The 25674-nt window shown below is 37.2% G+C and overlaps 1 protein-coding gene across 6 annotated transcripts in view; it reads left to right on the top strand.

Moving 5' to 3' along the window:
* Positions 1 to 25674, top strand: part of Cdk14 (cyclin dependent kinase 14) — a 617491-nt gene that overhangs the window by 242210 nt on the left and 349607 nt on the right. For all 6 annotated transcript variants that reach the window (XM_021242623.2, XM_087204731.1, XM_087204728.1 and 3 more), the window contains one exon: positions 19277 to 19371. In XM_021242623.2, coding sequence (XP_021098282.1) covers positions 19277 to 19371 — 95 coding nt within the window. The remainder of the gene's footprint in view (positions 1 to 19276; positions 19372 to 25674) is intronic.

Raw genomic sequence — 25674 nt, 5'->3', positions numbered from 1 at the left:
TGGAAGTATTTTAATTATAGAAAATACATTATATAAATCTGAGTAATCATTCTTGGACATCAGCATTTTTATCTCAGCAGTCATCTAGAGGTGTCATTTCATTCTTCACATCTAATTTGTTAAATGAAAATGATTTTCTGGAGAAAATTTCAGTCATAAAAATTGAGTAAATTTCTTATTTGAATTTGTCTTGTGTTCTGCTTTTTTCTTCAAGATTAAGTGATAATTTAAAACTAAAAAAAGTCCAATTTTAAATGTACATTGTGTAGGCAAGGGGAAATTGTTTTTGCCAGCTTTTTTTTCCTGAAACTTTTAGTAAATTATAGTATTCATATGACAAGTAATAGGCACCACTCAGTGCAACCTTTTATTAGAGACATGCCCATTTTCATTTCAGTTAATACAATGTCTAGGTGACTTTCTTCGTAAAAAATAAAGTGAGAGTCCTGCCGCTCCTGGCCCACAGGAAGGGGCTCCCTGGCTGACGTAAATTCCGCAGCTCCCAGCTCAGAGGAAGGGGCTTCTGAGCTGCTGTCGCACTGCTCTCAGCTCAGAGGAGGTAAGCCACGTGGGTGCCAAGAGCACCTCCTCCACCACCCGAGGTCGAAATGAGAAGACACATAAACAAGTCTCAAAACCAGACTTCCAGATCACCTACAGCAACCCCAAAGGGAAACGAGATGGAACACTCTGATACTCAACCACCTGGACTCCCTGGACTGAAACAAAGAGGATCTGGAAAAAAATGAAATCAGAAATAATTTCTCAGATAGCAGCAGAGATTGTGCTCATAGTGCAAGACATGATTAATAAATCTAGAGAGGAGCTGAGGAAGATGATGGAATCCCAACATAGGAAACAAATGGATCGCTTCTCAGCCTTTTGGCTAAGATCAAGTGTGGAAACAAACGGAATTCATAAAACAGATGCAAACAGATTTCCAGGAGATCAGAAACTCCATTGAAAGTCTACACAGCAGAATGAGCCAATGTGAGAACAGAATTTCAGATATAGAAGACAAGATCGCAATTAGTGACCAGGAAAAGAAAAATTGCTTCAAAATTGTAAGGGACCACAAGAAGTCAATCCAGCAGCCACTAGACAATGCAAAGAAGAATAACATAAGACTGATTGGAGTCAAAGAAGAAACAGGAGAGAGTGCAGATGACATAAAAAAACTGTTCACAGAAGTAATGGCTGAAAACTTCCCAAGCAGGGGAAAAAAACACTTGGCATACAGATAAGTGAGGCATATAGGACTCCAAATAGCCTTAATCAAAAAAAGTCTACACATAGGCATATAATTGTTAAGATTCCAGAAACTCAACAGAAGAACAAAGTTCTACAAGCAGTTAGAGAAAAGAAACAAGTCATATACAAAGGAAAGCCCATCAGAATCACAGCAGACTTCTCAGTGCAAACCCTCAAGGCAAGAAGAGCTTGGAGTGATGTATTCCAAGCCCTAAAGGAAAACAGCCTCCAACCCAGATTGATGTACCCTGCAAAACTATCTTTCAAACTTGATGGAGAAATAAGATACTTTCATGACAAAGAGCATCTTAGGAACTTCGTGCATACCAAACCAGCACTCCAAAAAATTTTAGACAGTATCCTAGGAACAGACAATGAAGATCACAACCCCAGGAAGCATAGCAGAATGAACCCATCAGGCGCGACAAGAAATTAAATGTAAAGGGGGAGAATCCATCAAAAAGAAAAAGTCATGACAATGATAAGTCAATACGTATCAGCTATAACCATCAATCTTAATGGTCTCAATTCACCAATCAAAAGAAATAGACTGGCAGAATGGGTCAAGAAGCAAAATGCAACAATATGCAATATAGAAGAAACACACTTAATTCAAAATGAAACTCATAGACTGAACGTTAAAGGGTGGAAAACTATACTCCATGTGACGGGAACCTGAAAAAAAAAATAACCTAGACCTATATCTTTCACCATGCACTAAACTAAAATCAAAACGGGTTAAAGATCTAAATATTAAAATAGAAACACTGAATCGGCTGGAACAGAGGTTAGGTAGAACTCTTGAAGACATCGGTGTAGGAAAAGATTTTATGAACAAAACCTCAGTTGCCCGTGAACTAGCACAAACAATCAACAAGTGGGATCTCTCCTTACTAAAAAGCTTCTGCACAGCAAGAGAAACCACCAGCAGTGTGAAGAGACAATCCACAATGTGGGAAAAAAATCTTCTCCTGCTGTTCTTCAGACAAAGGCCTACTATCTCAAATCTATAAAGAGCTTAAAAAGATCAGACCTCCCAAATTTAAAGACCAAATCCAAAAATGGACATCTGAAATGAACAGATATTTCTCAGACAAAGAAGTAGAAATAGTAAATAAATATATGAAAACATGTTCAACATCACTGGTCATTCGAGAGATGCAAATGAAAACAACACTGAGATTCCACCTCACTCCAGAAAGAATGGCTGCTATCATGAAATCAACCAATAACAAATGCTGGCAGGGCTGTGGGGAAAGAGGAACCCTGCTCCATTGCTGGTGGGAATGTAGACTGGTGCAACCACTGTGGAAATCAGTATAGAGATACCTCAAAGAACTAGGACTGGAAGTCCCATTTGGCCCCACTATTCCCCTGCTGAGGATCTTCCCCAAAGAATTAAAAGAATCATACCACAGTGATATATGTGCACCCATGTTCATAGCAGCACAGTTTGTGATAGCTAAAACTTGGAAGCAACCCAATTGCCCATCAACTGGAGACTGGATAAAGAAAATGTGTTTCTTTTATAAAATTGAGTACTACTCAGCCATAAAAAGTGATGAGAAATTAGAGACATTTATAGCTAAATGGATGCACAATGAGGCGATACTCTTAAGTGAAATAAATAGGACACACATGTGTAAATACTAAATAGTTTCTTGAGTGTGAGAAACTGAAAGTGTAAATAGGGACTAAAAGGTATAATAGATAATGTGAAATAGGAAGAAAAGGGACAAAAGGGAAGGGGAAGAGGGAGGGGTAGGGGAAAGGAAAGAAGGGAATGGAATTAATATGAGGAAATGGAAAAATGGAAACAAAGTCTTTGTAAATAGGGAGGGATGGATGGGTTGAAGGGAGGGCAAGGGAAGGGGGAAAAATAAGAACCAAGAGAGATTATGTAAAGGTGCAAATTTCCAATGATGAATGTCATTATATTGTATACCTAAAATGTACCAATGATTAGAATGAATAATCGATAATGCAAAATAGGAAGAGATAGGGGTAGGGAAGTGCGAGGGGTAGTGGAACGGAAAGAAGGGAAAGGAAAAATTATGAGAAATGGAAAAAAAGGAAGCACAGTCTTTATAAATAGGGAAGAGTGGAGAGGGTGAAGGGAGGGCTAGGAATGGGGAAAAAATAAGAACCAAGATGCATCATGTAAAGGTACAAGTTCCCAATGAGAAATGTAATGTATACCTAAAATGGACCAATAAAAGAATTTTAGGAAAAGGAAAAAAAAGTGAGAATTCCCTGCACCCCAGTCCATGACACTATCATGTCACTGAGCTAGAATGGCAGTTAGTAATCTGTTTTCTAACCACTCATAGCTGTTCTGTCAAGTTATCACTAGAATATCGTCCTTGGGTAGATTCATGGGAAAGGACATCCTCTTTTTCAACAGCAGTCCATTTTGTGTATTCCTACTGGATCAGTCTTCTGGAAGCTCACCTCTTGTTTGTAACTCTCTCCTCTTTTTTGTTTTATTATACTCCATAACAGTCTGAACAGTGGACTCCAGCCCTTTTTCTTCATCTTTGGCTCCATCATTTTCCATCAGATATTTTCCAGAACAAACTGCAGATTCGTCTAGATTTATGATTTCTTCGTTGCCATACTTAAGTTCTGTGAGCTTCATTGCCTTTCATTGTTTCATATCCACAGGTTCTTTAAGAGCAGCTCATATGACACATGTATTACAAGGTTCTGTACTTTTACTGGATTTTATCTCTTGTTCCTCTTCCTTCCCTAGTATTTCCATCATTCACTTTCCACACTCTTCTGGCAACTTACACAAGTCTGTTATAGGAAAGTTACTCGTGTGTGTCTCTCTTGCCCACTGGAGTGTGGAATTTTGCTTTAAGTGAGGATCTAGGCAGGATTCTTCTTTGAAGTGTTATTGTCCATGTGTTGCTGATTGTTCTCTGCCCTAGCTTCAGTAATGTTTGCACACAGACTGTCTCAGTGTGCCTGATGTAACTTACTTGCACATTTATCACCATGTCTGATGTACTAAAATGGGAAAAGAGAAATTATTTTGAAACACACACACGTCAGCCCAATGCCCCATGCCAGGGTTTGTTGGGACCGTGATTGGGGAAGGTAGGCGTGGCCAGCTGTGAGTGTGATGAGTCATCACCTGGCTGTGTGAGCCCATAGCTTGCTTTGACTTTATGAAGTGATTCACTAGAAAAGAATGAATGTCACCTGATGAATCCCAGTGGAACCCAGTAGTCTAAGTTGGGGCCCAGTGTTTGAATAGACTCCTCCCTCCCATTTCTGCCTTCTGTCTCCAGCCTCTATATACAGTACTCCCTTGCCATTTCCTCCTTCTCTCTCCACTTTCTCTTGTCAGGAGCAGTTCAGTGTCTGGTTGATCCGTTTCTCCAAAACTTTTCTATGTAAATGGAGTAGGGTCAGCATACCTTATTTCTCCTTGTGTTTTGTTTTTCTTTTAGATGATGTGCTGGTACCTACATAAGTGATCGGATCACAAGGGTGCTATGTACATTGGTGAATTAATCCACTGATATTCATAGATGAATGGGCTATTAGGAGGTGGGTCACTGGGGGTGTGCCATTGTAGAGTATATCTCTTGTTGATGCTGTTACTATGCTTGCCACCATGAACTAAGCAGCTTTGCTCTACCATTCTCTTCTGCCATTATGTTTTTGCCTTGGATTTGACCAACTATGGACTAAATCCCCTGAAATCATAAGCCAAATTAAACTACACTTCCTGTAGGTAATTTTATCCAAGCAATGGGAAAGCTAATACAGATGACAAAGATACGAGTTTATTTTTTTTTCAGTTGCTTTAATCTCATTTAAGGAAGCAGAGCTTACAAAAATGTACTTATTAAAGTATTTCTCTAGCCAGGTTTCAAGCAATCTGAAGATTTTCTTGGATGCTTTTTTTTTACTATATAGCTAATCTGTATAGTAAATTTTATTGTAGTATAATTTTTGCATTTATTCTAGGATGAATAAAATACTAGAAGTATTCCTGCAATTGCTGTGGTTTTCTATATCTCCCAAGGTTATATAATCACAAATAGGACATAAAAGTGTTCAATAAATATTAGTTGAGTGAATGAATAGTGTGTTAAGTAGATAACTTCCGTAAGAGAGAAGAAAACAAGGAACTTAAGAACATTTTATTAATATTTTACTTACTATACTTACAAAATAATAGATCGTCTAGGTAAAAAATTACTGTAAATAATCAATATTAAGCCAAAGGGTAAACTACCACTCTACCTATCGTTCTTCTCCTGGGCTCTGTGTCATTCCTCACAGGTGATCTTTGTTCTTGTTTCTGGAGCTTATCCAATCTCTCCTCTTTCTTTTTAAATATGTACAATTCTCAGTGTTTCCTTCCCACTAATTGTATCTCAGACACGTCCCAATACAAGTACTTACAGAACTGTTGCATGTTTTTAAGTGCCTACAAAATTTTATGAATGTGCCGTATTTTACTTACCTAGAGCACAGTGAATGATAGTTGAGATTGTTTACTGTTTCACTGTTTTTCAATGTTAATAATATTGAAATGAGTGTTCTTCTTAATGTATCTTTGCTTATTTCTGGAAGGATAAGTTGGCAGAAGAAATGCTATTTCAAAGGCTATGAGAAATATTTTAATTTTTAATAGACATTAACACTGATTTCTCTTCCCTTCCCAGTAGTACTCTGACCTCAGAAGGGATGGGGTTGTATTTATTTTCTCAAATCCTTGTCAGTGTTAAATATTATTTGGATTAATTTACTCTGAGTTGCATGTGCCAGGGTTCCTCTCTGATACTGCCCCTCTTACATTCCACTTTCTTGTGTGTGTGTGTGGGGGCTGTCAGGCCCTCATAAGCTTTGCCTGTAGTTTTCTAGGAGGGAGCCTGGCAGCCTGGCTTGAGATTCAGAGACCTGGCACTCGGCCCAGGTTGGCTGTTGGCTCTTTGTTGCTGCCTTGGATCAGCTCATTTTTGTATCTTTATTCCTCATTGTCATAGTGGATAAATACCAAAAATTTAATGTTCACCTCACTTTTCAGATTCTGTAAGAATGAATGGAAGAAACAGGACTAGAGAGAGGAAGAGACATACCAAACTGTATGCTTTTTGATACCTTTATTCTAAGGTTGTTTTTTTTGGTTGTTTTGTTACCGGGGATCGAACTCTGGTCCTTGCGATTTTGCAGCAGGTGGCGAAACCACTGAGCTAAATCCCCGGCCCTTGATACCTTTACTGGGCCAAGAAAAAATATATCATTTGGGTTAGGAGTCCTCCAGCATCCATGTAGATCTGTCAGCCAGTGAATCTATAAGCAAAGCAACATGGAAAAAAAGTTTAAGTCTAAAACACTGAGGCACTCCTGCTTAGTCGGAGTCACTGGAGTGTTAGGATAAACATTTCAAATGGTTGTAATTTTCTTTTCTTTTTTGGCAGAAAGTATGCCACAATTATCCTGTAAAACTTCTCCCTTTATTTTCTTTTTGTTCCTTCCTTACCTTTTTTTTTTTTTTTTTTTAATTTATGAGACCCATAAAACCCACTTTGAATTGGCTACTTCCAATTTTTTTTTAATCGTTACTTTTTCAGGTACACAAAGTGATATTGGACTTTTACACTTGATGTTCAAATATTAATTCAGGAATCACAAACCTAGAGGTCCAGAAGATAACAGGAACCAAGGGCTTTGCTGCAGAGGAGAGGGGAAGGGAAGGAACTGTAGCACAAGTTTTTCTGCTAGAGGCCAGTTGTATGTCTCCAGCCATATAGCTTTTATCCAGGTTATGAAGTCTGGGATGGCAAAAATTATGAGGTTTTTTTTTTTTTAGAAAAGCTGGAGTTGTATATCTTATGTGAAATCTTCTCATCTTTAACTGCTTAATAAGACATTTGAGCCTGGTATGATGGTGCATGCCTGTGATCGAAGCACTTGAGAGGCTGAGGCAAGAGGATCTCTTCGAGTTCCAGGCCAGCCTGAACTACATAGCCAGTCACTTTCCCACCAAACCGAGCCCGACCCAACCCAAATAAAACAACATTAAAAACATTGCACAGCCCAGGTTCAGCAAGTCCTTATGTTGGTTGTATTTGGCTCTACTGTATACTGTGTCTGTTTAGACCTTCTTTCTCTTTTCATTGATGCTGCCTTCCCATTTCTGAGCTTATCTTATGCTAGGTACAATGGTAGGATGCATTTCTAGTTTCTGGTATGAACTTTTAGAACCAAATGTTACTTTCAAACCAGATCTTTTACCATCTTTTCATGATCTGAAATTTGAGTGGAAGTAATATAATGCACTTTTAGTTCCAGCAGTAGTATATGCATTTCATCCACTTCTGGAAGTTTCTAATGTCCTGTAAGATGTTTCTTTTGCTTTTTAAAATTCAGTGAGTTTGTCAATTCATATGTGGATGAGAACAGACTTTAATCAACATATCCAGGCAGAACTAAGAACATTGTAGCAAGATAACCAATCTGCATCAGAATGTGATACTAGGAACCGTGCTCCTTGCAGTGATTTATGGAAGACCATTTAAGCATTTTAGTTTCCTCTTTCAGGCCTGAATCATCCAACCAGCATTCAGTAGGCCTCTTCTGTAAACAGTACTGAACTGAGGGCTGTGGGCTCAGCAGGAATAAGTACAAGTAATGGTTGAAGATACAAACAGGTGGAAATGGGTCAGCAGGTCATCACAGTATGGTACTGTGACAGGTCAGCCTCCCATGCTCAGGGTTGATGGAAAGTGCACCCAACTAAAACTTCAGGGGACAGGGAAGTCTTCCAAGGGAAAAAAAGCTAAGGTAGGATCTGACTATTTAGTAGGAATTGGAAATGACCAGGGGCTATGAGAGAGGACAACTTCTGAGAGCCCCTGAGAGTTGGAGAAGAGATCAAAATCACCTAGGTCTGCAGTTCAGGGTGCAGCAGGTGCTTGTAAGCCCTATTAAGATGCTGCTGTTGAAGGTTTTAAGAGAAGTGATTAATGAGATAAAGGCAGTTCTCAAAAGCTGATTTGAGCAACAGTTTTCCCTTTAGCTGCCTTCTCACTACTATCTTTGTAAACCTGTTTGGTCCAGGGGTGGTGCTACAGTTGAGTGGTTTTCATTGCAGTCATGGCATGTCTGAAGTCCTGCTAGTCTTCCTGGCTTCAGGGTTTCTTGCCCTCAACAACTGGAAAGATTTGAAGATAAGGAGAAGCCATGACCATAGTGAGGAACCCTCCCCCCAAACTAAACTAGAAACAAAGATAAGAAAACAAAGCGATAATTAGAAAATACTTCCTTTCATCACAAAAGTCGAATTGTACTGTGTTAGGAATTAGGAGGCAGGATTGAGACCTGAGGTCGAATTTCTGATTTAAAGTCCTTTGTTGTCACTTGAGGGTTGGGATTAGAACGGCTCTTGAAGGTAACACTCACCCTTACAGTTTTCTTAGGATTATTTCAGCTGTGCACGACAAATTAATCACCCTTTGTATAAGACAAATTGTGGAAGTAAGTTGTGTGTGTGTGTGTGTGTGTGTAACAAAAAGACATTATTTAGAAAGGGAAATATGGGTCAGTAGGAGGTTGAGTACATTTGAGAGGATGACAGCAATGCTAATAATGATTGGATGTTTACCGTAGTTATCAGGACGTGCTTGTCTACCATGGAAAGGGAGATGGGAAGAGCAGGAGCTGTGTCAATAGCAATCACAGGTGTGCCTCGAACAGACACTAAGAGGGCCCTCTGTTGTCACTATGTTTGAGACTTAAAGTGCCAGGGTCGGGTAGTTTCTTACCTAGAGAAATTTATGGTAAGATTACCTCTTCCCCTAATTCCTGTGGCTGGCTGTAGTAGAGACAGAGGCAAACTTTCTGAGAAAATTGAATCCGTAGTAAAGAAAAACTTTGACTCTGTTTATTAGAATTTGCCATTTTATTAAATAGCTCCCCCCTTAAAAATTCTACTGTGACAATCTTGTTATCTTGTTAATGTAGAAACAGAATATAGAATTTGTTGTTTACTTTACTCAGACAGTTATCATAGTAGATTATTTTTTCACATATCTTACCTTAACGGATTATAGAATATTCGCATGAAATCTAGCAGTTCTAAAGAGTTTTCCATTTCTGACTAGTGGATAGTGACTTTAAAGGAGAAAGTAGGAGACTGTAATATAATATTGTAAAGCTTATTTTTGTTTGTATTGAAGTGGCTTTTTAGTATCAAGATTTAGAAAATCCTTATTTTCAGGAAAATTTGAGAGGAAAATCTTCCTAACTCATTAAGTAACATTTTGCTGCAGGTAACTTTACATACCCATTGTATTTTTATTATCATAGACTCTGAATATGGAACAATTGGCATGAGTCTCTCTACCCTCTAATTATAGGTATATTTTTTTCCTGTCTTTGGTTTTGTGTATTTGTGATGTAGAATAGTCCCTTCAAATGCTGTATAAATTGTAGTGTGATGCAGGAGACAAATGAGACCATTTAAAGCCTGGAATTCACCATTCTTTTCCTCCACATGGTTGGAAGGCCTGGCTGAATCCATAATTGCTTCTCTTAGATTAAATGTCTTTAAAGATCTTGAACATTTGTGTTGTGAAGAAGTGTGTTGTGTGTGTCATTTGCAGCTGTGTATTAGCAGGCCCTGGGAGGGAGAGAGGAGGAACACATGGGCGTTAGTGTGAGTGCCCTTCCTGTAAGTGGTGAGGCTCACTTGGGGCTGAGAAAACCATGCGATCGGGAGGCCAGTGCCAAGTAGAGGCAGCATGCAGGACTTTGAGCCTTGCTTAGTCCAGGTACAGATTACTGCATTTTCCAAGGGACAAGGTAGGATGAAGGTGGCATGACTGCCTGAGGAGAACTAACTTTGCGAAACAGCCTTTCCAACTGTGCTCTTTCCTCTGAATTATTATTTAGATATTTAATTTATTACAATTATTTAATCTATTACAGTGGCTGTTTGTGCGAGAGAGAGAGAGAGAGAGAGAGAGAGAGAGAGAGAGAGACAGCACTGATCAAAAGAGAGATACAGAGAGATACACACATGTACCAGTTAGTGATTTGTCTGCTTCTATTGATTTGGTTGTGGAGCAGTGAGTGGTAAGTGTCTGAACATACACATACACAAACACACACTTGCATGCATGCACACACAATCCCCAAACTATAAACATGACTCCCCTACGTTGAGAGCAGGAGTTTTTGTATGTATTTCTTTTGCTTTGTTTCTCGTGCCTAGTGAATGGCATAGAGTGAATGTTAAACATTTATTGGGTGATTATTTGGTCCTTAGAATTGGTAGGTTTGGGACAGGACCCAGTGAATCTACGTTGATATCAGGTGCATACATTGACTTTGTTGAAAGTAGTTGGAGGACCACACTTTGAAAAGCACTGTATCCAGCCTGTGGCTGTCATAAAATGAACAGCCTACCTCCTGATAAAGTGGGTAGAGTCTAAAATGTCTAAAAATATGCTACAAAACTGCCTTGTATTGCAGAAGGATCTGACAATGCTCTGCCTCTTGCTTCAGTATCCTGTATGCAGGCCTTCAGGCATTGGTACTTTTAGCCATAGCAAAAGAGACATTTTCTGACTTTAGTCTTATCTTTATTTGTATAAAGGACAAAGCTGTTTATATAGCTTCAGGGAAAGAGAGGTTAATATAACCCTTGTACAAAAGGAATAACTAATATTGCATCAATGCTTATTCATAATCAGAAGACGTAAGGCAGTTTGCCCCACCACATAACCTTTTTCATTACATGCTCTGTAGTGTTCTCACTGACTATATGTGTAGTCCACATGAAATAAAGTGTAAAATAGTTGAAACCAAACAATCTGCTTAACAGCTTTTAAATGTAGCTTTTATAGTCCAACAAAAACTAGCTCTTCTGTTATCTAGTCTTCCAGAAATCTTTGGTTTTTAAATTGTCTCTTCTGCCTGAAGACAGTACCTGAGGATAATCATTGCCATTCTCAACCTTGTTGCTAAGCAAACTCATTTCTGCAAAAGTTTTTTACCAAGATGTTTGCATTTGAGAAGAACCACATGCCCAGCATTTATAGAGTAGATGCATTTGCATGGGTCCTTTCAGTAGCAAATAGGAACAAGATTAGCTTTATGGAAAACCAGCTGATGAGATATTTACAGGTTGAAATATGAGACATAGAGATAATAAACAAGTTAATTTTCATGCAGGAAAGGAACTATTTAGATAAGGAAGAGTTTCAGTGTTTTGGATTAATGTGCGATGCAAGAAAATAATAGGTTGATGTGTGTCTTAGTTACTTTTCTTATTGGTGAAACAAGATACCTGATACCCAAGTTAAAGAACGAAAGGATTATTTAGCTCACAGTTTGTAGAGGTTTCAGTCCATAGTTAGCTGGCTACAAGGCAAGGTGGAATGGCCCAGAGGCATCACAGAGGAGAAACAGTTCATGGCAGGCAGAAGGCAGCAAAGTAGTAAAGTAACAAAGAAGCAGCAGCAGCCCTGCTTTGTTTCTGTCCTTTTATATCCACCCAAAGGGTAGGTAACCACCCACACCCAGAGTGGGCCTTCCCATTATCTACACCCAGAACTATGCCAAACCAATCAGTGGACTAATTTAGTGATGGCACACCCTTACCTTCAGCACCACACACCAGCTGTGAAAAGCCCCACCTCTGACCACCTCCATGAGGCTTTGGGGATATATACCTGTGACCACATGAGGCCATAATAATGTGGGACCTACAGTGTACTAGGATTTAAAAATAAGACGCTTATACTCATCTTTCCATCAATACTCTAATAAAGATAGATTAGTACTGAAGAATCTCACTGCAGTTATAATGATTCATTATTGTAGTTGTACTGTATATATTAATTATACAATATATTTAAATCTGTAGCTTCTTATTTTATAATGTTAATTTATTTAGTTAATGTACTTATAATAAAGAAATTTTCCAGATACCTCTTTTCTATGTAATATATCTTTATCATAAGTAAGTCAAATGATGCAGAAAGGTACATATAGAAAATTAAATTGTTTCTAATCCCTTTCCTGACAGTAGTTAAATGAGTGGTCTTTTTTTTTTTCATATGTCATCAATTCTTAACTATTTAATGGCAGATCAACTGGTTTGAATATTAACAGTGGTAAAAGTAACAGTTCTTGTGAAAGTTAAAATTGCTTTTAATCAGGTAAACTCTATTATACTGCACCATGAAAAATGTTGTGTTAATAGGCCAGACAGGTCCAATATTGGCAGTTTCATTTGGTTAATTATACTGTTAGAGGAATTTGTTCTTTGAAGCAATTTTACTAAGAGATCTGTATGGTCCTGTGAGGGCACAGTGTGAAAATAGCCCCCAGTTGACTGCTCTTTGCTGATGGTGGAATGGTGGTTAAACAGGTTGTTGGCAGTGAGGGAGATGGTCGAGGCTATAATTTCCAGTACTACATTTCAGTTCTTTGATGTAGAGGAAATCAGGCAAGCAGCACAGAAGGAATATCCCATGAAGTTGGATTTTTGCCCATCCCTCAGCAGAAAAACTCAGAATTAGGAAGAAAGTAAAAACAGTAGACTGTGGGATGGATGGAAAACCAGTTATGCAGTGTTTACGGTTCATTCCTATTCCTAACCTGTTTTATTGCCTCTTCCTATTTGGGTAACATTTGATGAACAGAAAACTTCTCTAAATCCTGAAGGTGATTTAAGTTTACATGATATCAGGTTAATTTTAACTTTGTGTTTTATGTTAGTTACAACCTCTTTCCCCCATAAATCAGAGTTGACTCTATGTATGTGTACATAAAAAACAAATATGGAGTCAGAGATACAACTCTACTTTTTATTAGTCTGAGGTTCGTGCGTGCGTGCGTGTGTGTGTGTGTGTGTGTGTGTGTGTGTGTGTGTGTGTGTTCTGTTCAGGGGAAGGTCCAGAACTGAAGGTCCAGCTTCTGTAACTGCCCTTGCTGTAAGGAGGCCAGTGGGCAGTGTGCCCTACAGAACCTGAGCAGACTCACCTGATGCTGTCCATCTGTCCTCAGAGCACACACATGCTCTCTGTCTAGACCATTTCATCACAGACATAGTCAAACAAACAATCTTACCTTTCTTTTCTATTTTTTTTTCAGTTCCTCTTTAAGATTTTTCCATATGGGGCTGGGGATTTAGCTCAGTGGTTCCGCTGCCTGCCTTGCAAGTGTAAGGACCTGAGTTCAATCCCTGGTACCAAAAACAAAAACAAACAAAAAAAGATTTTCCCATATGGAATATCTTAGCTATGAAAATATTCAGACTCCACTGGCATTTAAGTGAGATAGATGTTGTCAGTTGAAAGGAGCTTTACCACTTGTAGTAAGAAGTGATTTTTAGCAGGCTTAGAGCTCTCTGGCTGTGGGCTTGAAAAAGTTGATATGGGCCTGGGGATTCAGCTCAGTGGTAGCATGCTTACCTAGCACACACAGGCTCTGAGTACAATCCCCAAATCCCAGCACTGGGGAAGAAAGGTTGGTATCTATTGTGTTTGTAGCTCAGATGTTTGTCTCCTTGAGTTTTGTAGGTAGTAATTCTTATCTTCTGGAAAAAACAGAAAGCAACCTCTGTATCCCACCCCATGTAAAAGATGAAAGGCAATGTGAATGCATGATTTCTTTCCAGAGACTGAAAGAGAAGAGAGGATAGATTGGATTTGTGATTTCTCCTTTCCTAGTAAGATGCCAAATAATGACAGAAAATAATCTCAAATGTTCAAGAAGTCTTCTTTTTCTTTGTTAACATTGGTCTTTCTTTAAAGCCACTACAATAAGAATCTGACAAAATGAGCCTACTTTGATTATCTGTATTAACTCAAAGTTTATTTTAATCATGATGGGATTTGATTTAGATGAAATTCATCTATTCCAAGTCAGAGTGGAAATTTAAAATATTTTCAAAGTGGAGGCCAGGATGTGAATGTGATTGATGAGTGTGTATCTGAAACCCACTGCAAGCTAAAGAAGGGCTCCTTGCCTCCGTCTGTCCTACTGGGACTTTGCCAGAGGCACTGTTACCTTATTGAAGGGAAAGTGTCTGTTTTTATATTGTTTTGACATCAGAGCACCAAAACTATTGCTATGATTTTTATGCCCACCTTAATTACAAATCTCATACAAATTCATATACAGTTTTACTGCTTCAAACCTCACTGCTGAAATGAATTTGAAATGTTGCCCTTGTTTTGTTTGGGGAAAGCAAGTGTGCTAGAATTACCAACACAAATGTTGTAGGATTTGATTTGTGGGTAAATGATGCACAAATAACATGTATGTCTATGATAACATTAGGATGGCATAGAGTATTATTTTGACGGTGTTTGTCACAATGAGGGGCATACTGGCTTCAGAAATTGTGAGTGTTCATCACTGGGCTGACTTGGCATCCACAGGCTCACTTACCTTAATGGCAGCAGGAACTACAGTATCTGGCACCTTGCAGCCAGTTGGTCACGTCTGTCACCTACTCTGATGTTGGTAGACTGTAGGCTGTTTTCCACTCGTGAGTGCCATTTTTCTGCCATCAGCTTTGGAATTAGTGGCTCTGTCCTTTTCCAGCTATGACTTAATTATGTTAATCTCAAAGGAAGGGGGTGTGCTTTTAAATTCAGATACCGGTACTTATTTAACTGCCCAAATAAGTATATATAAATGCATTCTGAAATGTTGAGACTTATTAGAAAGAGATGTGGAAGCTTTTAGACTTCATGTAGAAGTGGTCAAAAATATAAAAATCACATGAATCTTTTCTATATTAGACACTCAGGAAAAAAATTTTTCCCAAGATGAATGATGGTAGGAATTTGGTGTTACTGAAATTGACGGAAAAATGTAGTGGGACATGATCTTTGTGAAGACATTACTTTGAGAAATGAGAAAATTTAGGTGTAAGTGGTGAGAGAAGAGAGGCAGTAATGGAGCGGAATAGGGAAGAAATTCCTAAGTATGGGATTCTCAGTGAAGTGGAAGCCTCAGTGCTACTTTGGAGTTGTTACCCATAAGGATGGATTATCATTGAACTTGACAGTGTAAGGGGCTAACTTGAAAAGTGAAATTGGACAAGATTACAAATAATGTTACATAATATGTTTACAAAACTTGCTTCAGAAAGCCATCTTTCTTTCTTACAAGATGGTGTTCAGTAGGTCCTTGGGTTTATATGCAAATATTCTTGAACTGGCAAGGTGTTGAGTTGGTCATCATCTTCAGATACTGTGTTGCAGAGAGAGAAGTCTGTGAGAGAAGTTGGCCTCAGAACAGTAGTGCAGAAATGCATATCCTTTTAAAAACAAGCAAATGTGAAGTTATTCCCCAGAATAATTTCTGAATGCTAGCTATTTAGTAAGATTTTAATCATTTAATCCTACTTGAATAATTGAAAGAGAGAAGACTATAAATTATTAGAATTACAGTAATAAACTATAAGTCTATACTTGTTTCTTCAAAGTTCATGCACTATTATAATTTTTGTAATTATTTTCTCATATGCTAATTTATAAAGATCAGATAAATGAAGTTTTGAAATGATTGTAGGATAACCTTTTAACTACACAACATTAATTTAATTTGGCAGGTATATATGTGGTGAAAGAGCATTCCTCTCCACCTAGTTAGCTTGTACTTCTCTGGTTTTGGAACATATATATTGGAACTGGCCACTCCAATCAATTGTCAGTCTGAATAGCCTTCATTTGACCAATTTCGGATTTATAAAAGTTTATTTCTACATAAAGGATATAGTGTATTGTCCTTAAACAGCTTTGCCTGGGGAAGACAAAAAAATTCTCAGCAGCAATAACAGGAGCTCCTGTTCATTGAGTGCACATCAAAACAGCCTGCCTACATTGTCTTTGCCTTCTCTAAGGACTATCCCGTATGGTGATTATATAGCTAAAATACTATTGAATTTGAGTGACATATTAAATAATCTAGATTTGCTTTTTCTTTTAATATGTTAAAACAGGAGTGAATCTTTTGATGATTTATATATTTTAATAGACTTCATTTTTAAGAACAATTTTAGATTCACAACAAAATTGAGCCTAAAGTACAAAGAGTTCCACTACAACCTGCAGCCTTGTATAGATGCTCTGACTTTCCAGCTACCAGCATCTTCCACCAGAGCCCTATGTTTGTTGTAATCACTGAGCATGTATTGACATACTGTTATCACTTCAAGGCCATAGTTTGCACAGGGTTCCCTCTTAGTGTTGTAGATCTCTTTTATAGATGTGGTAGTATTCTGTGTTTGTCAGGGGGTAAAAGTCTGCTTAGGGCCACCAGTGCCTACAACTAGATTCTGAATAAATATTTGATGAATGAATGAAATGTTACAAGTTCTTCATATAATTGTTCAAAATATTTTGCTTTATTTTTCTTTAAATTGTATAGACTCTTACATTAAAGCCAAAATGGAAGACATTGTGTTTCTAAAGTAATGATAGAGGAAATTTTTATTCTTTGAATCCTTTAATAGAATGGTCATTGCTATAACAGGAAACTATTTTGATTATGTTTGTTTTTATCATGGATGAAGGTTTATCCTTAAATTAATAGTTGTACTTATTAATATACAACATATATTAATGAGGTTACAATTATTTGAAAAGATAGATTATGTGCTTTGTAAAGTGTAATTTTTATATATTTTCTCCTGTTTTTATGGTTATTTTTATATGAGATTAGAAAGATGTATGTTTAAATGTACCACCAAAATTTGTAAGCAGTATCTTTAAATATATTTGTGTCTTTTGACTCTATAGTTCCATTTTTAACAATTTATTATAAGGAGATAATCCAGAAGAAATTAAAAAATACGGAAATATATTTTTGTGGTATTTTTCATAACTGAAATTGTAATCTATGTTTTTACATTTTTTGTTTCTTGTATTTTCTTCTTTCTGAATGAGCAGTGTCATAAAGAGTCTGATTATAATGGTTGGGGTTGCCTCATTCCCTTTTGAATCATAGAGAAAGAGGCTTATATGGTAGAAGGAACAGGATTTAAGAGTCAGAACCAAATTTTTCTTGTCCATATCTTGAACTTGCTAACTCTAGTAGTGGTCATCTCTGGGATTTGGAGTGGTAGATATGCAGTGGCTGGTACTGAAACTGAATGTCACCAGCATGAGGTTTGGAGCTGGAGCTGGTCTTAGAGCAGAGGGAAGGTAGCTGTAACTGGGGGAAAAGCTGTTGAGTGGCTGCTGGTTCCTCTTCTTCAAGGAATAGCCACCCCATTTCTGAGGAGCCCTGTGACAGTAAATTTCACTTCCTACTATATATCAGTCCTTGATCTAGCAGTAGGGATATGCCAGTGGTAATCAAAAGTCCCCATTGCTATGGGGTAAGAGGTTAGGAAGACAATGAATGGTGGCTACCAGATCTTGATTCCCATTCCCCTAAAATCATAATCCAGCAGAGAGTGCAAAAAATGCATATGACCCATACCTTCAAGACCATCAAGTCTCTGCTTGTAGAGAGTAGTGCCTAGGAAGCTTATGAGAGGCTTAAGAAACTGGAAAAGAGTACAAATGCAGGGCTTCATAGAAGCACTGGCCTGATGGATCTGCTGTAGAAAGAGAAAATCGGGATTCCACATGTCTCAGAGCGCTGGCTACAGGAAAGGAGAGGCATAGTAGGAGGAAATGGTGGCCCTTGGAAAATGTGGCTTCTGGGGGAGCTTAAGATATATGTAGAGAAATCGTAGCCACCACCAAAGATAGTGATAATGACAGTAAAGAAGGAAGGAAAAGGGGGAAATTAAGGATCTCAAGGAAATGCGAAATAAACTCGAAAAATCATCCATGAAATTAAAACTATGTACAACACTATATAATATGAACTTAAACTTCTCATTCAGCCTTGGGAGTATAAGTCATTGTTCAATTAAAAATACAAAAATAAGGGCTGGGGATTTAGGTCAGCAGAACCGCGCCTGCCTTCCAAGCGCAAGGTTCCAAGTTTGACCCCTGGTACCAAAAAACAATAAAAGCAGAAAAATAGCAAAAAAATGAAATCAAATGAGAGTTAATTGAATTTCTGATGAATATAGAAGACAAAATCAAATCAGAAATGGAAACTAAATTGCAAGGTCCTCAAGATAAAATCAGATGCAAATGAGGGGTGACCCTGCATATTAATATTTACATTAAATGTAAATGACCTAAGTATGTCAATTAAAAGCCAGAGATTGGCAACATGAATTTTAAAAATGCACAACCCAACTATATGCAGTCTGTCAAATACTCACTTCCAATACAGTGATATTAGTGGGATAAAATAAAAAAAGATCATAAAAATTACACCATGTAATCACTAATCACATGAAAGTTCAGCCACCTCTACTAATATGTAACAGATCTCAGAGCAAAAACAATTTCTAGAGAGAGTGCCATATTTTGATGAAAGGGTCCATTCCCGAAGAAGAAATAATAGTCTTAAATATCTATTCTGTAAGCAATAGAGCTTCAAAATAGAAGAAGAAAACTAAAGAACTCAAAAGATAATTGACAAATCCACAATTACAATTGGAGTCATCAACACCACTTTTTTAGTAATCACTATTCAGAAAATCAACAAGGATTTAGGAAAACTCAGTGACATCATCAGACAACAGGATCTATTTGATAGTTATTTATAGACCTCTCCACCCAACATAAGCAGAATACCTATCTTATATACATGGAATTTATACAAAGATAAGTCATATCATTTGTAAATAATTGTCAATAAAACAAACCTTAAAAATTTTGAAGAACTGAAATCTAAGTGTGTTCTTTGAACATATAAAACCAAAATGAAGATGAGTAACAAAGAACAGATGAAATAATTGGGAGAGCTTTATCTATATGAAAACCTCATTCCTCTGACCATGATTCTTAAGTGTTATTGTTCCTGACTTGGAACATAGGAAAACAGACAGTATGCCAAAATGATAATGAAGTGTATTAGTTGATTGTTACCTATGATAAATTGTCTCTTTGTCTACTTTATTTTACAGCTTCTCTGTTAAAAGGACTAAAACATGCTAACATAGTGCTGCTTCATGACATCATCCATACCAAGGAAACGCTGACACTTGTCTTTGAATATGTGGTAAGTAAAGTAAGAATTCACACTTTTAAAATATGAATAAAATTCTTATAGTGCTGCCATGGAGTTTTGTTTATAGATTGCTATACTTAAGTGAATATTGTATCTGAGTACAGTACATGAAACATAATTTTGCATCAAATAGTGGCCCTATAAGAGATTTTTGAATATGTATCTGAAAAACACATCCAGAAAAATGTTGAATTTTCCTCAAATATATTATCTATTTATAGCCAGTTTGTGACTAGCATCTATTATAATTTGTAGACTTATCAAACAGGATTGAACAGCATGATGATTATCACTCCCAAGGAAGTTCAAAGAGAATCAAAATATTTTTCCTTTGGATTTTTAACTTGGCTTTATAAAATCATCCTTATGAAGATTGTTTTTTTGAGGCAAGCCTTATACTTAAAATTTATGTTTCCAAGTTTTCCGTCTAGGTTGGTGTTCAGCTATTAATTAACACTTCCAATTTACATAGCGCACAGTGTAATGATCTTATTGTGTTGAGAGTATTACTGCTGGAAGACTTGGACTTGAACTCATAATTAATCTTTCTTCATTCCCTTAGCAAAACATATGGTATTTGTACAGCACCACTTCAGCCTTTAACTGTGGAATCATGAAATGTAACCATGATAATTAGCATCCCTGTTTTCACAGATGGATCTGAGAGCATGTAATTTATAGGGCACAAATGACATCGGTGCAGACTTTTATTGGGAAGAAAAGCTATTCATATTATGAATGTATTAAGACCCCATTTTGTAATTACCACACCACTTTTTAAGAAATTTGAAATAATTTTCATTTTTTTCCTTAAAAAATACAAAAGAATGAATATTTGCAGCATTTTTATCTTGCTAATGTCTGCCTGTGTCTGTTTGTCATTTCAAAATTGTTGTCTTAGGAAGAAGCCATTCATCTTGTCTATTTACATATAAATGATAGATACATTTGAATAATATGGTAATGTGGCTAGCAGGACTGCTAAAGCTGAGCAGTTGCATACATGACATGCTACCAAGAATGGATGCAGATTCACACATCAATGCAGATATAATTTCTTTTGTTTAATCCATGATTTGAAGTCAGTAATATATTCAGCTGATTTATACTCGAAACTTTTGAATTATATTTTCCAGTATACATGGTTTACATATTTCAATAGAATCTAAATTTTTTTCTAACTGTAGTTTCTAAGTTTTGTAATGTTTTATAGAAAAGATATTTCAAGAACATACTTATTCCCTCCCTTAAATTGGATAATTAAATTAAAAAGAAGAAAAATCGTTTGAGCACTAACCTGAGTAACATTGAAGGAGAAACAAACAATGGTAATATGAAATATTTCTTCAAATATTAAAATGAAAAGTATTTGTGAGGCTAGAAAATATGCCTGTTGAATCAAATGTCAGTTGATGATTTTATAGTTTGTTGTATTGGCAAAAAAAGGGAAAGAATTTCATCATCTTATAACAGTTGCTGGTTAAGACTGACTTTTTTTCCAGTCCTGGGGATCGAACTCAGGACCTTGCACTTGCCAAGCAGGCACAGCATCACTGAGCTAAATCCCTGGCCCTAAGACTGACTTTTTAAATGCATTCATTTTTCTTTATGCGTGAAATTTTTGTGGTTCAATTCTTGTAGAGATATTCCAGGTCTTCTTAAATGGAGCACCAGTACCACAGCCATACGTAGTACCCACTGGTAATACTTCTGTGTTGACTTCTCTGGGGGGGTTAGATATGCTTCAGGTTGTCCTTTAGAAAGTGGGACAAAGTGTTTCATTCACTCCTCTTCAGTTCTCCTTGCCATCTTTATTTTCTTTCCTTCCCTCTGTTTCTTGCCTTTTTCTTTCTTGCTTTTCTTTCATTACTTTTACCATTATCCATTTGCTCTCTCTCTGGTGAAGTACTTTTGGCTGCCACACCTCAAGTTTGTTAGTTTGATTTTTGTTTAAATAAAAGCCGTTTTAGTGACTCTGAAATTAGAGTTTGGGGAAAAGAAAAACACTGGACTGTAGAGAATGTGGAGTATCTAACCAGTTATGGTGAGGAAGGTGTGAACTCCTCAGCCAGTAGTTGCCTGATTATGTGGCATTTGCCCAGTACAAAAATAACTTCCTTGAAAACTGCCTCAAGTTTTTAGTTTCTTACACTGTTTTCCAGCTTTGTTTTTTGTGATGATGGTGATATTGCCAAGAGAATTAAGGTTGTTGATTGCGCTGCTCACAGCAGCTTGCAGAAATAAACTCCACCTTCTTCTTGTTGTGTGCCTAGTAGCAGAGGGAAGGCAGCAGCCATTGTGAAGCATGAAATGCTTGGGGAATTAGAGCCTATTTGGGGGCGGGGCTAGGAAGTGGGAGGGCATTGTGGGCTTGGGATGATAGTGAGGCATGCAAAAAGGGTGATAAAGAATGTTTGGGACAAATGTTCCACGATACTGAAAACCATCAATTGTCATTTGTTGATTTTTTTTTTAAATTTGTTGACTTTTTGTGCTGAGAATTGTGCTGAGGGCTTTGCCTTCATTTTCACTTTCAGTGTTCCTGTGATTATCACCACTTTACAAAGGAGAAATCTAAGGATTAGAAGATTGAGTCCCTCTTCCAAGGTCTTGCAGTGTACAAGTAAGATAGGTTCAGGCCCATCTTACTCTGAACCCTAATTAGAATGTATTTCCTTTTTATTTGTATAGTTTTATGTAGGTGGAGACATGGGTCTGAAGAGGGAAAATAAACTTTGCTTTTTTTCTCAATTCTCCCTACTAAGATCACTGCACTTAAGAGGATGAGTCCAGTAGAGTCCTTAAGAGAGTTAAACTGCTTTATAATCCAAATAAACTTTGCCAGCTAGCCAACGACAACCATTTAAACTTTTATTTCGATTACAGAGTACAATGACAGAGTATGTTTTAAGTTTCCATGAAGCAAATCTCTAAAGTTATTGCATTGCTCCATGTGTTCCACTGGGGCGAAGTTTGCACACACATAAATACAGAACTTTGTTGTTTAAAAATTTCCAAAATCAGTATAAAAATTTCAGTCTAAAATTTACCAAACTTATACCAATATTACCAAGTTGTTAGCATTAAAGTTATCTTCTAAGCAATGTTGATGTAGTTCCATATGATTAATAGTATGCTACTTGAGAGAGGGGACATAAAAAGTGAAACATTGTAGGAAAGTTTAGTATCCCATGCTCAATAAAACCCTGAATGTGAGTGGAAAGCAAAATAGTTTCAGGTTTATTGGGCACTATTGAATTTTTTTTTTTGATTTCAGAATTACGTTTTCAAGGTCTTTAGAGGTATCTGTGTAATATGTGTCTCAACAAGTGAAGGTTTCTTATTTATGACAATGTACACACAGTATAAATATATTTTTTCATTGCTTTAAAAGAAAACTCTGATCTTAGCTCTTTTATATAATTCCTATAGATGACATTTTAGATTTCATAAAATGCCTGAGGGCCAGAATAATGAATAAATGATGGAAGTTAGTGATGTGGAAGAATGCTCAAGGAAATGATTATGGAGGTCAATATTAAGGTGATTTGGAGAACAATAGGATGTTGTGGGCTCTCTTGAAAAGCTTCTGCAACTTTCTAAAATCTAGAGTCTTTATGCAATATGTAGATGCAGTAGTCTGGAAGCTTCGATAGAGGACATGTCAGGCCGTGTGCTCCCCAGTTCTCTGACATCTCAGTCACATGGTGTGTGGATCCGTGATATGTACTCTTTGCAACATTGCCTTTCTCCAACAGCACTAACCAAAGGATGGCTCCATGAGCTTGAAAGGGAGTTTGCTTTCATCATGGTCTAAAATATTATTACAACTATCTTTTTTTATACATAGGTTGAAGACCTTAGCAGAGAAATAGAGAAGATAGCTCAGAATCACTGACTTCAGGATATATTTTGTTCTGAAAGTGCTACCAAATTTTTCTTCTACTTAAACAAAATTAAACAGTTTGGTTTTTATACTTTTTTAGCCAAAGATAAATGAGGACCACATTGCCTGTTTAACACCATGCTGAAAATTTTAAACAGATTTCAAAAGTATAAATTAGAGTATTAAGAGTAAACATGATTATGTAAGTGCATGTTGCCGTTAAACTTCTGCTTGGCTTTATTTTAAATTACAAAAGAGCAAAGTATGTGGGGCATCATTTTCCATTACATATTTAATAGTTACGTGTAAAAAGAAAAGCTAAATAGAATGGTGTTTGCCAAGGGATGGGAAGAGGAGGAAATGGGAAATTATGAAATGGGTACAAAGTTTCAATTTTACAAGATGAATAAATTCTAGAGATAACTGTGCAACATAGTGCCCAAAGTTACTAATAGGATACTGTGTACTTAAAATTTTGTTAGAAGGATAGATCTTGACATAAGTGTGCTTACTGCCAGAAAACTATAAATAAAAGTATGCAAGGAACTAGAGGAGATGGGTATGTTTATTATCTGGGTTGCCTTGATTGTGGTGATGGTATCATGGATGTATGCATATGTTCAAACTCACCAAATTGTATATGTGTGTGTGTGTGTGTGTGTGTGTATACACATGTATGCTATTGTTCATATATCAATTACACCTCAGTAAAGGTCTAAAATACTAAATAAATTCACAGAAAAATCATGATACTGTTAGGAGTATTATTTGTTTCTTTACGTTATGATGTAAACTAATATATTCTAAGGTAATATGTAACATTACATTTAAAAAATCTCATATTCCACGTGAAAAAAAGCAGTGTCACCAAAAGTGATCTAAGAATTAAGAATCCCATGACGTGGTTTTATAGTGCTGTACATGCTACAGAGTACTTCCATAAAGATTATCCCATTGAATTCCACTGTAGCTGCTTGAGGAAGGTGAGACATGCATTTTTATCCAATATTTTATTGATGAGGAAAAATGATTGGAGAATTTAGAACAGATTTGCTGAAATCACTCAGCTAAAAGCTTAAAGATGAAACTCTAGCCTTGGTCTTCTGTATATAAGATCTCTGCCCCTCTGTCTCAGCCCGTAGGCTACCCATTTTAACCGTCTTCATTGTTTTACATGATGATCTGAGGTGTGCACAATATGGGCCTAGAAGCTGGAAGTTATGTTCTGTCTTTAAACTCTGCCACATAATTTACCTGTTTGGTTTCTCTGCTTCATACATTTTTATTTCCAAGTCTATAAAAAATGCTTTAATTTGCATGATTTTATGTGACATCTATTCTTGGAATGCTATAGCTGTCCATCAGCATTCTGGTTTCCAGAGTACACTGTCCTAAGGCAGTTCTGTGCTTTCCCGTGATATAAAATGTAGTGTGCATGAACATGGTCATGCAACTTTATGTGGGGGTGCTCAAGAAAGGCCTCCCTGAGAACCCAAGAGGTATTTAGAAGAAAATGTGAAGGAGGTGAAAGAGGGTGGTGCACATCTATTTTGGAGAAGAACATTTGAACAGAAGATTCCTGTGTGCAGCAGGGCTTCTGTGGTGGGAATGGAGAAAGCAGTGATGAGGGAGGAAGAGACAAAGTCCAAGACATGGTGTGGGTCAGATTGCATTGGTCCTTGAAGGTTTTGTTTTACTGCATTTGGATTTAACTCAGGATGAGATAGGAAGCCATAAAGAGTTCTGAGCAGAGAAATGATCTGATCTGATCTGATCTGATCTGATCTGATGTGCTGGTTGTCATTAAAGAAACTGAATGTGGCCAGGTTCTACAACAGGGACACCAGTTAGGTGGCTGTCCAAGTAGAATCCCAGCATGAGGTGATGTCAGCTGAGGAGGTGCTGAGACACTTTTGGATTCTAGATTTATTGTCAAGGTGGAGCTGATAACATTTGAAGGAGATTTGAAAGACAAATGGAGTCAAGGATGATCTCAAAGATTTAGCCTTGGGCTACTGTAGTAGTGGAGCTGTCCTGAGAGGTGACATGGCAACCTGCAGAAAGTGGGGTATGTGAAGGTACAGCATGTTCACTGCTTCTTCCAGTTGTCACCTTCTCATGCTAAGCTAGGACTAGTGTTCCACTGCCTGAGATGGAGTCATATGCCATGTTTTGATGGCACAGTGCCCCGAGAAAAGTGAGTGTCTAGCATTTTCCCTTTTGTAATCGAGGGTGAGTCCTGTCTCACATCAAATTCATAAATCAAGGAACTTTTCCAACATAGAGAATGAGTTCAGATACAGGGCATCTGAATCATCTCATAAGCATCCACTGTAATATCTTTATTATCTAGTCCCAGGAAGTTTATGTTTAGAAGGTGCAGAGAATTACAGGTGGCATATTTACAG

The sequence above is a fragment of the Heterocephalus glaber genome, unplaced genomic scaffold (genome assembly GCF_053883595.1).
Source record: "Heterocephalus glaber isolate CG9 unplaced genomic scaffold, H.glaber_assembly_v1.0 deba00000546, whole genome shotgun sequence".
In the NCBI taxonomy this organism is placed as follows: Eukaryota; Metazoa; Chordata; class Mammalia; order Rodentia; family Bathyergidae; genus Heterocephalus; species Heterocephalus glaber.
This window is presented reverse-complemented; position numbering and strand designations above follow the sequence as displayed.